Source organism: Euwallacea fornicatus, chromosome 13 (genome assembly GCF_040115645.1).
Source record: "Euwallacea fornicatus isolate EFF26 chromosome 13, ASM4011564v1, whole genome shotgun sequence".
Lineage (NCBI taxonomy): Eukaryota > Metazoa > Arthropoda > Insecta > Coleoptera > Curculionidae > Euwallacea > Euwallacea fornicatus.
Genome location: NC_089553.1, coordinates 3640469 through 3655474, shown reverse-complemented (window position 1 = coordinate 3655474; position 15006 = coordinate 3640469). Strand labels below are relative to the sequence as shown.

General features: G+C 35.8%; 1 protein-coding gene across 2 annotated transcripts in view; it reads right to left on the bottom strand.

The window, feature by feature from the left end:
• LOC136342791 (helix-loop-helix protein delilah-like) overlaps positions 1–12057 on the bottom strand; it is a 29450-nt gene extending 17393 nt beyond the window's left edge. For both annotated transcript variants that reach the window (XM_066288940.1, XM_066288941.1), the window contains exon 1: positions 11227–12057. In XM_066288940.1, the coding sequence (XP_066145037.1) occupies positions 11227–11872 (646 nt within the window). In that variant the 5' untranslated portion in view covers positions 11873–12057. The remainder of the gene's footprint in view (positions 1–11226) is intronic.
• Between the last annotated feature and the right edge of the window lie 2949 nt (positions 12058–15006).

Sequence of the window (15006 nt, the reverse complement as noted above, 5' to 3'; positions counted from 1 at the left end):
GTAAAAACACATAGACGTGTCATCAGGTTTTCAATAAACAAATGTTGAACTATCGAATATGACAATAATAAACTTTTTTTAAAGGAAAATTCATATTTTTAAGAAAGTCGGTGAAAGACACCGAGAACGTGACGATTGATTGTTTCATTGTGGGTATTTCCCGTATGAATGCGACTTAAGTAGATGCGCTCTGTATAACACAAGGAGGAAATAATTTAACAGTACATTTACATTCTGTGAGCACTTTCTGGACGTTCTCTTGCCCTCTGAAAAATGTCCCGTATAAACTCATTAAAAATTGAACGAAATATTTTTTGTGAAAATGCTGAAACACGTCAAATATTCCTTTAAGTTGAGCATTTTTTGACGGAACCCACAGGTGTACAGGGTCGCCCATGAAGTGAGCAAACGTGTTTTTTCGTCATTTCTAAATGAAACCCCATGTATATTATGACGTTTTTGAGTTCCGTGAGAGATTCTGAACATATTTCATGTAACGCGCCCTTAATGCAACAACGTTCGAAAAAAAATTGAACAGATAGAAATTACGATAGATCTATCAATTCTTAAAAAATACTAACACACACTACTATGATCTAATGAATTGAGTGTTCGACTTGTGCCCCATGAACTTAGTGACTTCGTCGTGATCGCAAGCAGCAATTCAAATCTCTTAAAAACGTCTCTTAGAGCTTCAGGCGATATTTTTTGAGCTTCGTAGGTACATTTATTGCTCGACAATTCCATATTCTTAGGCTTATTTAAATACACACTTGCAGGTCACCACATAAGAAATGGTCCATGAGGGAGAGGTCGAGCGACCTGACAGGTCACTCTAATCGCCGAATTGCGCGAATCTCTCAATAACCGATTGATTTGGGAAATGGCCATGTCGCCTGAAACGTGTTCAGAGTTTTTTCGAATAACTCAAAAACGTCACAACATACACGGAGTTCCATAAGAAACGATTGAAAAAGTACATTTGTCGAGCGCATAGATAACCCTGTTGTACAGGGTTGTTACATAAAACAATGCACAACTAAAAATGTTTAACGTGTTTCAGCTTTTCTTAATTTATTAACGACTTTTTTGGAGGCGGGGAGGGGGGGGGGGCGCGGGGCTTTGGTCGTCTTTGTATAAGTCCTTTGCCACATCGTTTAGCTAATTAATACGTAAATGGAAACCAGAAAAGAGTGCTTTACTAAAACTGTACCTGGAAAAAATAAAATTTTTAAAACACATAAGGAGATTATTTATCGCGCAGTTCTTAATGTGGGTGCCGGTCATATTGCCGCTAATTGTGCAATATAAAATGCTAAAACTATAAACATATATTTTAATGTGGGTAGACCTTGCCAAACAGGTTAAAAGTAAATCGGAATTTTATGATTTTACCGTTAAATTCTCGACGGTAATTTTGCATTTTTAGCCAAAGCGAATCCCCATTCATTCGCTGAGCGTTCATCTAGCTGTTGTCCGAGCGATTTTAACAATGTCAAGAATCACTTTCAGCCTCAACGTTAGCTCTATACGTGAGCTATCTCTGTTGGCATCACGTGTTTATTACTGCAAACGGCCTATGCAGTTTGAAAACTAAAATAAATTTTCTCTACATAAACGAAGCTATTTAAGATACATTGAACATTCATTCGCAGGGAAACACGTCGAATTCCGAGGATCCTTTTCAGAAAGCTGATATATCTACTTTAAGGAAAATTAGAGAATAATAAGTGCCTATTAACTTCATACGGAGAGAAAAAGATGATAACCTGCAATTTGCTATGTTAGCGATACGTTTCGTCACTTCTTGTGTAGTTTCATACATATGCGGTTACCATAAATGGGTTATGGGCGGAACGAGAAGCTGCGAAGTGTACAAAAAAGATGAGCGATTGGTTTAAATTTGATTAATTGGAATGTGTGTTATAACCAGCCAGAAGGCTGGGTCTTTTGGTCAATACTCTCTTATTTTCTTGCCATCTACACTCTGAAAAATAATGAAGACACGTGGTTAATTATGGCAGGTCATTTATTTCAAAAACATATAATAACATTAACACACAGTACAGCATTTTCGTACCAGAAATCACTCAACAATACTAACTTAATAACACTATTCTGTCGTATAATATAAATATCTCTATTTAGGTAACAAAACGGAGAGTATGTTACAAGTATTACAGTTTGGTGCTTATACTATCCAGATACAAGGATTTCAAGTTAAGTGTGTCCTATTTCGGTTTGTTCCATATTCCGTAAAAAAAAATGGATTTTTCCATTGGTTTGTGAGCTCTAGTAGCTAAATTAATAATCTGCTTATGCAAAGGGACGGCCCCATGATGGGCCATTTTCATTTCTCTGTTACTCACGTGTCTGTTTCTACGTTACCAGTGTTAAATGCTTACGAAAGCATGGAAGCTTTCTTCGTAACTTGCGTAAAAGCTCACGTTTCTTATAGGACTTTTTACTTCCCTTGATCTTCGTCATTCCTCGACTATCTCACCTGAGCGGCGTGAACAAATTGCTTATGTGCACGATTTTCTAGTTCCTCTTTTAAACCCTCAATCTTCGATTTGTTTGTTTATTTATTCTTTTAATGTGTAGGCCAATTCAGCTTAGAGCATCAACGTGCTTCGTTTCAGTACCATTCGTCCCCACGAATTATGGCAAAATCGTAATTTTGCAAGATCAAACACCATTGATTCATTCTACTAAATATCATTTATTCTTCAATGGTGTCTGCGCAATCGAATTAAAATATGTAACATTGGTCTAAATAATTCATCTATTTGTTTTTGCGTTAACGCGGTTCCATAACCTGAGCTTGAAAGCGTCACAATTCACCTCTTCAACTTAGGCGAGTTTACAGATAAAATCGAAGCTTCGATCAGTTTAATTTTTGATTTAAAGAATTCTGAATTATTATCTTAATAATTCAGAATTGTAATTAATATATTTTATAATTAATCTGAGAAAATTTAGGATTGTTTCGAATTAAAAAATGCAAAGGATCGGCACTCGACATACAGAGCCGCGAGCCCTAAAAATCGATGAGGGTTTTCAGGGGTATCAGGAGTCGAATATTGCCGAATAGTCCTAATCATTTTGTGAATTTGGCATAGATGCCATCGTGACTAATGCGTCCTAAATAAAGGGTGATTTAAAGAAATTTAAAGCAATATGTTGCCAACATCAGATCTTTGATGGTAAATAGTAAACAACATCCGGTAAACAATTTAATAAACAGAAAAATTTATCAAGTTTCAGTTCTCGAAAGTCACGTACAATATTTAACAACCGAGACAAAATATTCATCATTTTTTAATCCTAGATACAGCTATTAATACAGGATGTTATTTAAGTACGTGGCGAACCTCAAGGAGTGATTGTAAGACGAAAAGTTTATGCAGGGTGTCTGAGTTTTGCGCAGCAGAATTTTATCTACGTATTCTACGTGTAAAAATAATACTAATTTGCTATATACAATATATTCAAGAAATGCTTTGTTAAGGAAATATAGGATGTTGAGATTTTATGTTTTCGTTCAATTTACCTTTTATGTTTCCACAAGTTTTTGAGATATTTAGCTCAAATAGTTAGCATAAATTAATAGCACGAATAGATAGTTATTCTTCACATTATTCCTTGGTGGTGAGGAACTTGCTAAACGCAAACTATCCATAGGATTAATCGCTTGGCCCTCTCGATCGCACGATTTAACACTCCTAGATTTTTGCGTTTGGCGGTTTCTGAAAGAAACTGCGCACTCTCCTCCTGTAAACTCTCGAGAACTTATAAGGAGAATAGAAAATGCTGCTCTTAGGATAACTACTGAGAATTTGAAAGGCGTTCGGCGGTCTTTCTGGCGACGCTCTAATTTATGAGTAGAACATAATGGCGATCATATCGAAACATTTTCTGTAATAGTAATAATTTTATATTGATTTAAACTATTTTGTAATCGCATAAATTATCGCTGTTCGATTTATTCTGTATTTGAAGTTACTGTCGTTCTCGTGTCTACTATTACTTTTTATATCCCTTCTCACAAAACCCCCTCCCCTTTACTCGTAGCTTGTTAATAAATTAATTTCCGTAGAATGTCAGAAATGTCAAAAACCCACCAAACTTCCTCGATGGAAAAAGTAGCATGCATTACTTCACGATTTTGCAAATTACTGAAAAATGGTTCCAGATACTAAAATGGTCAAAACACATAAAGGTTTATAACTTAGACAGGCAATATAAGTTCCTGAAATTAAAATCTATGCGGTGCACCACAAAAAGGTTTTTAACGATAAAATGGGTTATAACTCCAAAGAATATCACCCTGTAGATTTTCACGATCACCTAGTATTATCTAACCATATAAACCTTAAAGAGTACCGTATGCCTAAAATTTGAGTCAAATTTCTCAGAAACATTGTGAGCTTTAAAAGATTAATTGAAATACCTCAACCCCCTGTATTTCCTTAACGAAACACTTCTCGAATACAGTTTACACACCAAACTAATATTATTTTTATGCGGAGAATTCCATATATGGTTAAAATCCTCTTACAAAAAAATCCGGACATCTCGTATAAACGTGTGTAGGTCCGGAACTGCATTTTGAAGATACAGGGTGTCAATTTTTTTTTGGAAAATCGTTTTTTTGCATAAATATGAATAAATATTTTAAGAAACGATTGTGAGGTTTGTGTTACTTATTATTAAATGTTTTTTTTTACTAAAAAATGCGAACCATTAGTTTAAGTGTAGTTTTAATAGAGAGTTTTTCTTTTATGATTTCTTTTGTAATTCCCCGCATCAACCCAGCTTCTAGCAAACCAAGACAAACAACATGCAGCTCAAAAAATTACTTCACACTAACGATGAAAAAAAACATTTGACACCCTGTATCTTGAAAACGAAACATTACCGGCCCCATATTTACATAAACTTTTTATTTTAGAATTACTCAGAGATTCACCCCATTAAGGTTTGGCCACGTGCTTAAGTGACACCCCGTGTACCGGCAGTGTAAATTCGAATTTTCTGAGGCTTAGTGGATATTTACATATCAATAATATTTACAAATCTACGAAATAAGGTGAAACTTCTCATTTTGTTCTAAAAGCCATATTTGCTACCTCTTCTTGGGCTGTCGCGTCAATTAAAGGTTTATTTTTTTAAATCAAGATTATTGTCACAAGTACCAACGTTAATCAACATTTCCCGATTCTATTGCACATCCGCTTCTTTTTATCTATTTATCATAATAAAAAACCCGAAAAAATGATCAGGGAAGGGTAAAAAACAGGAAAAACTTGAAATTTCAAATAGGGACTCGCGAACAAAACCAGGAGGAATTGACTTCTACAAGGGAGTGGAGGGGCAAAACGTATTAAGCAGGTTTCTGTCTGAAATGAAATTTTTTTTTAAGTCGGACAATTTGATATAAGAAATCCCAAAAGATAACTTTTTCAAATAACACACCACAATTCCTCGGCAACGGACACATCAGATATCATAGATGAGAAAATGCGTAAAAGGTGGTACAACTCGATTTTGGAAATTTTCAGGAAAACTTAGAAAACTGCTGTTTATCGCGCATGAGCCAAAGAAGGGGCTTGGGTGTCTTGGAAAATAAATTTCGATGAGTACCATCAAAAACCATTTTTAGTTCAGGTTAGTTCAGGCTAGTTTCCATTTCGTCAGTCAATTTGACGCAATGTGATTATTCTAAAAAACATTTTTGTATAAAAATGTTTAAAATTGCTGAAGGGGTCTCTGTCCTTTGGACATTTTGAAGAAAAAAAGTGTTAAAGAACTGTATTTTAATGTTATTAATGTGAGATGTAGAAACATAAGGAACGTAATGCGCACGTAAATCTTCGTTAAGACATTTTAAGATGAATTTAAGTGCCCAAATGTCGGTTCGACTGAGTTTTGATTTAGAGAACCTGAAAATATCCGTAGTTTTAATCCAGACTAAAATTTACATAAATCTACTTTAGTATCCTTTAATGTGAATTTTAGGACACTGAAATGTCAGAGTTGTAAGTTACATTTAGGCAGGAAAGCAGGGAAAACTTCGAGATTTTAAATTTAGAGTCAAAGCTCCATAAACCTGCTTCAATAACAGTTCAGTCGTTGTCAGTTCGGATGTTAACACATTTTAAAATTACTGAACTTCAGTTCCGAAAAATTTAAAATTATATTGAATCACGCTCAATGAGTTGAAAGCTCAGATGGTGTTAGTTAGGACAAATGGGATTGCGAGGATTTTGGTTCAGAAAAACTAGAAAAGTCGGATTTTTCATTTACGCTCTCGTGGTCGGAAACTGATTTCAAGTGATGTTTATGATGAATATTCGAGTCACAAGGTCAGTTTGCGTTGATTAATAGGGCTTTCGAGTGGTGAATTTAGTGCAAAATTGGTGTTTTGCCATTCCGTTGCGTTGAAATTTCATAGAGAGGTATAAACAATTCCTTTGTGGGTCGTTATTAAATGTTATTAAATTCAGAGTAAGTAACTTTAAAGACATGTCTTTCTTTATCAGCAAACTCTCCAGTAAAAGCTTTCGTACACTTAAAGCTCGGTTTACACGTGCAGATCTACATAACGTAACGTAACATAAGAAGTTGCACGCTGCTTATTGTTTTTACGTACCGCTTACGTTACTCACACTATCGCTCATGCGTAAAGCAACTAATTAGAAATTTAAAATAAGTTCCTTTCTAAAAAAAAATTTTATTATTAATAAATATATTTCTTGTTTGTCCAAAGATTGTAAAAATATAAATGTATTTTCATTACATTTTCCTTATGTCCTTTTTTCACGTTATTTTGTTTTTCATAGGGTTAATATGCCGAGCAACAAATTTGTTTATTTATATCGTTGTGTGACATCGACTTTCCTACTCACAAGATGTCAAGAGGTGGTCATTTGTCACGTTAGCTAAAAGATAAAGACTCAGAAGAATTTTAATCCAGTGAAAAACAGTGCAAAAGTGCTAAAGATTTAAATTTAAACAAATCAGTAGCATCAAGGGTGATTTCTATCTTTAAAAATGGAGAAACCTCAGATGAAATTCTGAAGTGTGCTGACGAAGAAGAAAGCTGATGAAGCGCTGGATAAAAGTATTAAAACGTTATCCATCCAGGATCTGTTCAAGATTGTAAGTCACCTACAACAACACCAGATATGTGCTTCAGTAATCAGTGGATACCATAGAATGAAGATTAACAAGCGTTGGTTTATATGAGGAAAAACCGGTAAAGAAGGTGTTCATCCAGAAAAAAAAACATAGAAGGGCTAGATTGCATTTTGTCAAAGAGCATGTGAACTGGTCTCATGAAAAATGGAAAACTGTCTTTTTCTGAGATAAAAGTCGATTTAAACTGTTCGAACTAGATGGAATTTGATGGGTTCGAAAACTAATGGATGAACGGTTTAATCCAAAATATGCAAAATCCACGGTTAAACATGGAAGTGGCGGTATTATAGTTTAGGGTTTAGCTTCGCAGCGTTTGGTATGGATCTATTATAAAAATAAAGATGGTTTTGCGGATCGATATGTCTAATTATGTTTAATGTCTAAATACGTTGAATTCCAGAGATTGATATGTTGCCTCAGGCAGAAAGAAATATGACCCTTCGGCGGACGTTCCAACATGACGACGAGTTGAAGCATACATACAGATTAATTAAAGAATGGTTAACCGCACGTAACGTTGATGTGATGATTTGGCCGGCTTAAAGCCCCGATCTGAATCTCATAGAGAACCTCCGCGATGAAATTGCCGCATGAACTAACGAGAAAATAATAACAAATATAATAGATTCGTTCAGAGAAGTTGAAAAATCTTGAAACTTAACATCTGCAGATTATATTGAAACATTGTTGAAGTCTATCGACAATAGATGTTGGGAAGCAATTAAAAATGAAGGATATGCCGGCAGATACTAAATGAAAGATTTAATTGTAAGGGAAAATTTAAGAAACGTTGCTCCACTTTGGACCCATACGTCTTGGGGTGTAATTTTTGATTTTGAGTTTCAGAAAATTTGACAAATACACCTCAACATTAATATATTTATTTTTAATTTTAATCAACAATTAGAGTACTAGATTGTATCAAATTCATGTTGTTATAGGAAAAAAATCGAGTTTGTTGCTCTACATATCGGCGACAGTGTAAGTAAATGCGTGAACTGCCCAATATGCTGGAACTGGTTTGACTTTTTTTGCTAACGCTAACGCCGTTATGTTAATGAATGCCCCCCGGCTCTAAGGTGGATTAGATACAGTGCTCAGAAAAAAAAGTTCCGGGAAACTTTAATTCTAGAATAAAAAAGAGAAAATATATTTAATCCAAAAGCCAAATTACGGGACTTTGAGGAACCAGAAAAATGTGTTTTCGAACTGAATACGCAAGGAGAAGTTTAGCATCAGATAGGTGACATGCAACTGCCCGAGCGATGGCCAGGAGAAAGGAGAATGGAGTAAGGATACCACCCCTATCCCCCTTGAAGCAACGCTTAACGGCGGTTCCGGGGAGGATTTAGGGTGAAGAGAGGAAGTTTTTAGTGCGTAGGCGCCCCGTTTTTGGGGTGAATCCCACATAAACACTGTGGCGACAGGCCGTCAGGCACTGGTACCTATGAAGGTTTTTCTTCCCTATGCAAAGAAAAGGCAACTATTTGTCTATGAGGCTAAGTAAATTCTGAATCCGCATGAAAACTTTTATGTTGGCTAAAAGTCTATAAATCGTCGGTTTACGAATCACCAACATCAAATGGGGGGATAAAGCTTCGTTATTAATGAAGAGACGAGTAGGAGAGCTCAGGGAATATACCAAAATAGGACACACACCCAGATAGCGAAATAAGTTTTCAAAATTCGTTTAGAATTAAAAATATTAAGGAAGGGGGGGGGGGGGGGAATTGTTTGTAAAAGTTTTCTGAAAAATATTCTTACTACGAAAATGTGGTTCCCCCAGTGATTGAAACAAAAATCTTTTACTTACTAAAACCCCTGTACACCCACGATATTCTCCGAACAACTTGTATACCTATGTATCATGAGTTCTGGGTTATTTACAAACAAATAATTAAATGAACTTAACATGTACATCAGTTTTATCTCTCTCACTTTAGGCATATTTTTATAATATTTATAATATAATTTACATATCCACATGGAAATGACGCAGAAAACTCACATTAGCACCAATTTTTTTTTGTACTGCTTTTGTGTCTATTATTGCACTATTCAATGCACATAAATTTTAAACAATATAAATATCACAACTCTATGTACAAACACTTGAAAATAGGTAAAAAAGAAATGTTTCTAAGACCTTAGAGACCCTGTTGTTGTTCGAATTAAAAATCGAAATACCAGTTTAAATTTTGCAGATACAAGCGGGCCTAAGGGAAGCTTTAGCGTTTTGGAATTAGGAGCAAGCTCGAAAATATCGTTTTTGTTGAGCTTCAACTCATATTTACTGAACGTTTTCAGCTCGGGGTCTCGTAAAACACATCTGCAATACTATTCGAAAAGAAAAAAAAAACTTAAATTAAAAATGCCCATATTTCTTATTAAAGCTTCTTACCAGCAATGACACAATTTACAAATCGTTTGATTGTGTATGGGCTTAGAAAATGTTTGAGATAAATTTAATTAAAATTAAATAAATTTAATGAATATTAATGAATATACTGGAGGATAATCACGGGTTTCAATTTTGAAGGCTTCATTGCATATAATTGAACAAAACTAATTTAAGGATTGCCACAACGCTCAGCAGGGTTGGGCTACATTCTTATATCCGAACCTGAATTTGGCAAGAGGTCAAAAATAGAATTAAAAAAAAACCAGTTTAATTTTACTTTATATCTTAAACGATCCGAATCCAGAAAATCACATCTAATCCATCATTTTTTTTTTTTGTAAATATGGTTGATATTAGTTCAGATTAGCTGGAGTCCGGTAAACCAATTTTTATTCAACGCCTTGTATCATCATGTACATATATTCTTACGTGACAAAGGCACTAATCGTTGCCATCTCTGAAGAGAAATCTCTAGCCAAAGAAGTTCTCGAAGAACCATCGAAATCAAATGAATACTTCGCAGGATACACAGGGTGTTGTTTCCTAAGCGCGGTGCGTAACTTGAGGAAACAATTTCTGATGATAGTTAAAGCAAAAAAATTCTCCAAACATGTGGCCGGAAACTTTAAGATTCCAACATACAGGGCGTTGAAGACATAAAAAAATATTATTTGAAATAAATTTTGGAATAGTTAATGTGTTGTCAAATTGTTCTTAAAATTTTGCAGCTATTACAAGTTGGTAAAGAGCTGCATTTTCTGTATAAAGTCAATTTTTATCTACCACCAGCGGTCGGTTAAACTTGAGCTAGTTCACATTTTCATCTAATTTAATGTAGACCTCCAATGGATTGTTTTAACATTTTTGTTATTTTCGGACTCTCCCAACATTTTACAACAAAAAAGTCTCTTGATTTTTTTGAGTGATACTACTCTGTTCATAGAAAAATGGTCGACAACTACGCACAACACTCATAGAGATAATCAGTTTTGCCACAGAACTGAAGCAGATGTTGAAAGCCACCACCGTTTTTCCATGAATGGGTCAGTATTAGGCAAAAAGTATTTTGTTGTAAAATGTTAACAGAGTCCGAAAATAATAAAATATTTAAAAAACCCATTGGCGTTCGGCGTTTTCTTACGGATTGACCCTCTCACGCCACCAGCGGCAGACAAAAAATTGACTTTAGACTAAAAATGTAGCTCTGTACCAACGTACAATAACAATAAAATTTCAAGAATTTAAAATTAACTGTTCCAAATTTATTTAAAATTATAATATATATATTTTTTTTCAACCCCTCGTAACACGGAAACTAAGCGTTTTCCGCCACGGGTTAATAGTAACTTTTGTTTTCTCGAAGCTACGACACCATACTTAGGAAGCATTCGTGTGCATTTCATTTTGAATTTTGCCTAAAATTTCACAAATGCGACAGTCGAACAAAACGGCCTAGCACCGGCTCAATACTCAATGGCACAGACCTGATTAAAAAATTTGTTGAGCAACCCCCAAACATCCCCCAAACCTAACACAACCAATTGAAAAAATAATACTGAAAATAAATAAATAATTCTCTATCTACTTAAATCCTAATCTATGCTACGTCAATAAAAACTCACTTAAATCTGTCCCTTCTAGGGCGTGATCCGTAAAGTCCGTGTGAAGTAGAGAAGGTAAAGAAGGATCTCCGAAATCGACCGGAGAAAGTGACGGCTCCGGGAAGTCCGGTGATGCTAAAAATGACCCAGAGTGGTCCGAAAGAGACAAGGATTCCCCATCGGACTCCAGCAGAAACGCATCCAAGTCTGAGTAATCCGGCTGAGCCATCTCCATTGGGTTATTGAGAGCAGTGCTCAAAGCGTTGATGTACTTCATAGCCAACCTCAAGGTGGTAATTTTTGTAAGTTTCTCATTAGAGCTATTAGTTGGTACTTGCATATGCGGTACTACCCGTCTTAGAGCCTCGAAGGCCTGGTTGATTTCCCTCATCCGATTCCGCTCCCTGGCATTAGCAGTTTTCCTGCGGTACTTACTCAGAGGCGCAGATTTCGCTTTGGGCTTACTTGAAATTTTCGAAGAATGCCGGTTGCTCTGCGTACCAGATTCTTCTAAAGGTTTCGATTTTTCCGTGATCCTCCTTACTGAGCGAGGCCTCAGGGAGTATTTGTCTCCTTTCGAGGAAGCTGGATTATCGAATTTATCATTATTGTTGCTGTCGGTGAAATTGATGTCTTCGAGATCAGCGTAGCTCATCAGAGACTCCATTTTAAACACTTCTACATGGGACCCTGGCTTAACCTTGCATTGGTCTTTCCGGGAGCTTAATGCTCGATTACGACGAGAGCCCTGCACTTATGTAATAATCACAAACTGACTGGGAATCTCGCGATCTTGAACACACGTAAATATAAAGGCCACTCCACACTTCATCAGCTGCTTTAAGTCGAAAGCCCAGCCGTCGACTGAGTGAGTTTGGCGGTGGAAGTCGTGGGCATAATACCCAGAAATCCCTACCATTAAGGCACGCGCTTATCACCATGGGTTTTGAGAGTGACCAGCCGAGCATATATGATGAATTAAATGGAGCCTGTGGTTGCGAAGGTGGTGTCATTGTTAAGATAGTTCCGATAGATGTTGGCTAAGCCTAGTGCATAAAGTTATTAGATGTGTGTCGGATTTAATAACAACCGCAAGGTGGATATAGTGTGATGGGTATAAGGCTTTATGACTGCTGCTTGATCGCAGCCTGGAATGTACATATAGCGTTTGTAAAAGCATTGCAACACGTTTGTAACATTCATAAAAGTGATTTTTTTTAACACTTAAACTTGTATAATTTTCTATTAAAAAAAAAACATTTAATGCATTATATTGGATGTTCAAATTTTTTGGCCCTATCCAGCCACCCCTGCTAATTATTTATTTTCAAACGGAAAGTACACGCTGTAGGGCATCAAATACGAGGTAATTCAGTGAAGGATACAACGGTATGGTCGGAATTAAAATTGGATCTAAAGTTTCTTTAAAAAAATAGAATTGTTAGGTGCAAAGCAGAATAACTCATATTACATCGAATCACAACTGAAATTTCTACATAAATGATCAAGTTGAGCTCCAGTAACGATTTGACAATGACTCAGTCGTTCCGCGAACTCTTTCATGTAATTATTTAGTGTTGCTTCCGTTATTAATTCTAATTCTATTGGAATTTTAAGACGCAAATCAACTAAATTTTATATTTTATTTATGCAAACCAAACTTTTTAAATGACTCCACAAAAAAAAAAACGAGGAGCTTAAGGTCTGGAGGTCGCGACGGCCATTCTCTCGGCGCTCTTCTGCTGATGGGGAAAATCTCATCAAGGTACTTTCTCACAGTCACAGCATAATGTCGTGGTCGTGTTGGAACCGAATGTTATCGGTTGCTTGTTCCCAATTTTCTCCATGAAAAATTGCAGGATTGACGGAATTATTTCGTTTTGCAACAAGTGCAAGTGTAACGAGTTGTTTAAGTTCGCCGCTACGAAAAATTGACAGATAAAGTAGTGGACGATTATACCCGTCCATACATTGAATTATTGCCGATCTGTATGCAGAGTCTGGATCCAATGAGGATGGTCCGTAGACCAGGAGCGACAATTAAGTTGGTGAATAGATCCATAATGTGTCCGCAAATTCGTCATGTTGCTCCATGCGAGTATGAAATTCTAGAAAAGAACTTATTATTCCGAATGCCTTTGCTTGTGTCAATTCACAAAATCCCAGCCCGATGGTAAAATCGCGGACAAGAGAAGTTTTGTATGGACGAAATTTTTTTTCTCTTTAAAAGCTCGCTTACTGATTTTGCACGTACGTCAAGTTCATCCCAAAGTTCGCTGGTAAACCGTATGTGGTTTCATCGATAGATAAAAGAATGTCTAGTGCTTTATCGCCACCAGTCGCTGTTCGAGGTATTCCACAGTTTGGAGCAACCTTCACACTTTCAGTTTATTGTCATTTTTTGTTAATCGTACAAACCACCCCTCTATCAATGGGTCCGTCTGGATATTTATCGTTGAATATAACACAGACCTCTTCGTAAGTTCTTTTGCGATCTCTATACCTCGACAGGTTAAAATTCCAAGTATTCGCTTCTCAGGTAAACGATCCGTTTTTTTGTCATATCTAATTGAGGTAAATGACTAATAAGTGACTCCAACTATTGATGAACTCTATAAAAACCAAAATAGTTTTTATCTAAAAAATTGTTTACATTGAAGACCGTTCCGGGTTTTTACGTTTTATTGTAATTTTTTCATCCTCTTTCAAAGTAAAATAAGAATGGATTGTGCATCTAGAACGCAAAGATTAAAGCTTTTTAGGATATGGAGCTTGCTCTATTTTTTTTTAAGTAAACTGCAGATCCAATTTTAATTTTCAATATGCCGCGGTATCCCTTAATGAACCACATTTTAATTGAAAATAAGAAGTTACTGGGGGTAGCTGGATTAAGGTGCTAAATTCTAACATCGAAAATAATGAATATATGTCTTTTTTTAAATCAAATTATACATGTTTAAGCATTTCGTCAAATATCGGGTTTATGAAAGTTGTGAGAATGCTGCAATACTTTTTACGAGCGCTGTAGTATAGCTGGGGTGTTATCCATAAAGGCCCACTCCATGTAAATGACCTTACCACCATTGGCTTGAGGATAACCAAACTTGCGCTGCTAATGAGGCGTTCCGATTATATTTTGCATGGGGATTAGTGTTTTTCATATACAGGGTGTCTTTGGCCGGGCGCCCATTGGGAGTATTTAGAAAACCACAAAAGCCAGAAAATCACAATTTGAAATGTAGCCATTTAAGTCCAAGACCTATTGATTGAAAATATTTTCAAAATATCTGCATTTCCGGAAGAATTGGAAATTGACTACAACTTTATTATTTTTAATGGAATGACTATAGGTATTTTGTATTTCTTTTATGGCTCCATGTTGAATTTTATGCCAATTTTATGTAATATATTGCTAACCGAAAATGTCAACTTTCGAAGATAAAAATTGTTTTATTCCAAAATTCGCAAAAGTCATTTATTTAATAGAAAAATTGTTATAGTGGAACTAACAACCACAGAACAAGATTTTGCCAGGAAAAAGTCAAAACGCTGCACTTAATTTGTCTCAGTTTCACTTCTGACAATCATTTACAGGGTGGTCGGCAAAATAAATTGAACTAGGCCTATGCAAAGGTGCTAAAAGTGTTTTTTTAATTATATACCCCATATTTTGTTATATGAGTTAAAAGGCCATTTCATTTTGCATCGAATTGCGTCCCATGTTCCTGTTTTTGCATAAGAATTTTTTTGAGTTATTTGGGCTTAAGCGGAGAGAGGGAAATGGCGGACAAGTTGCAGAAT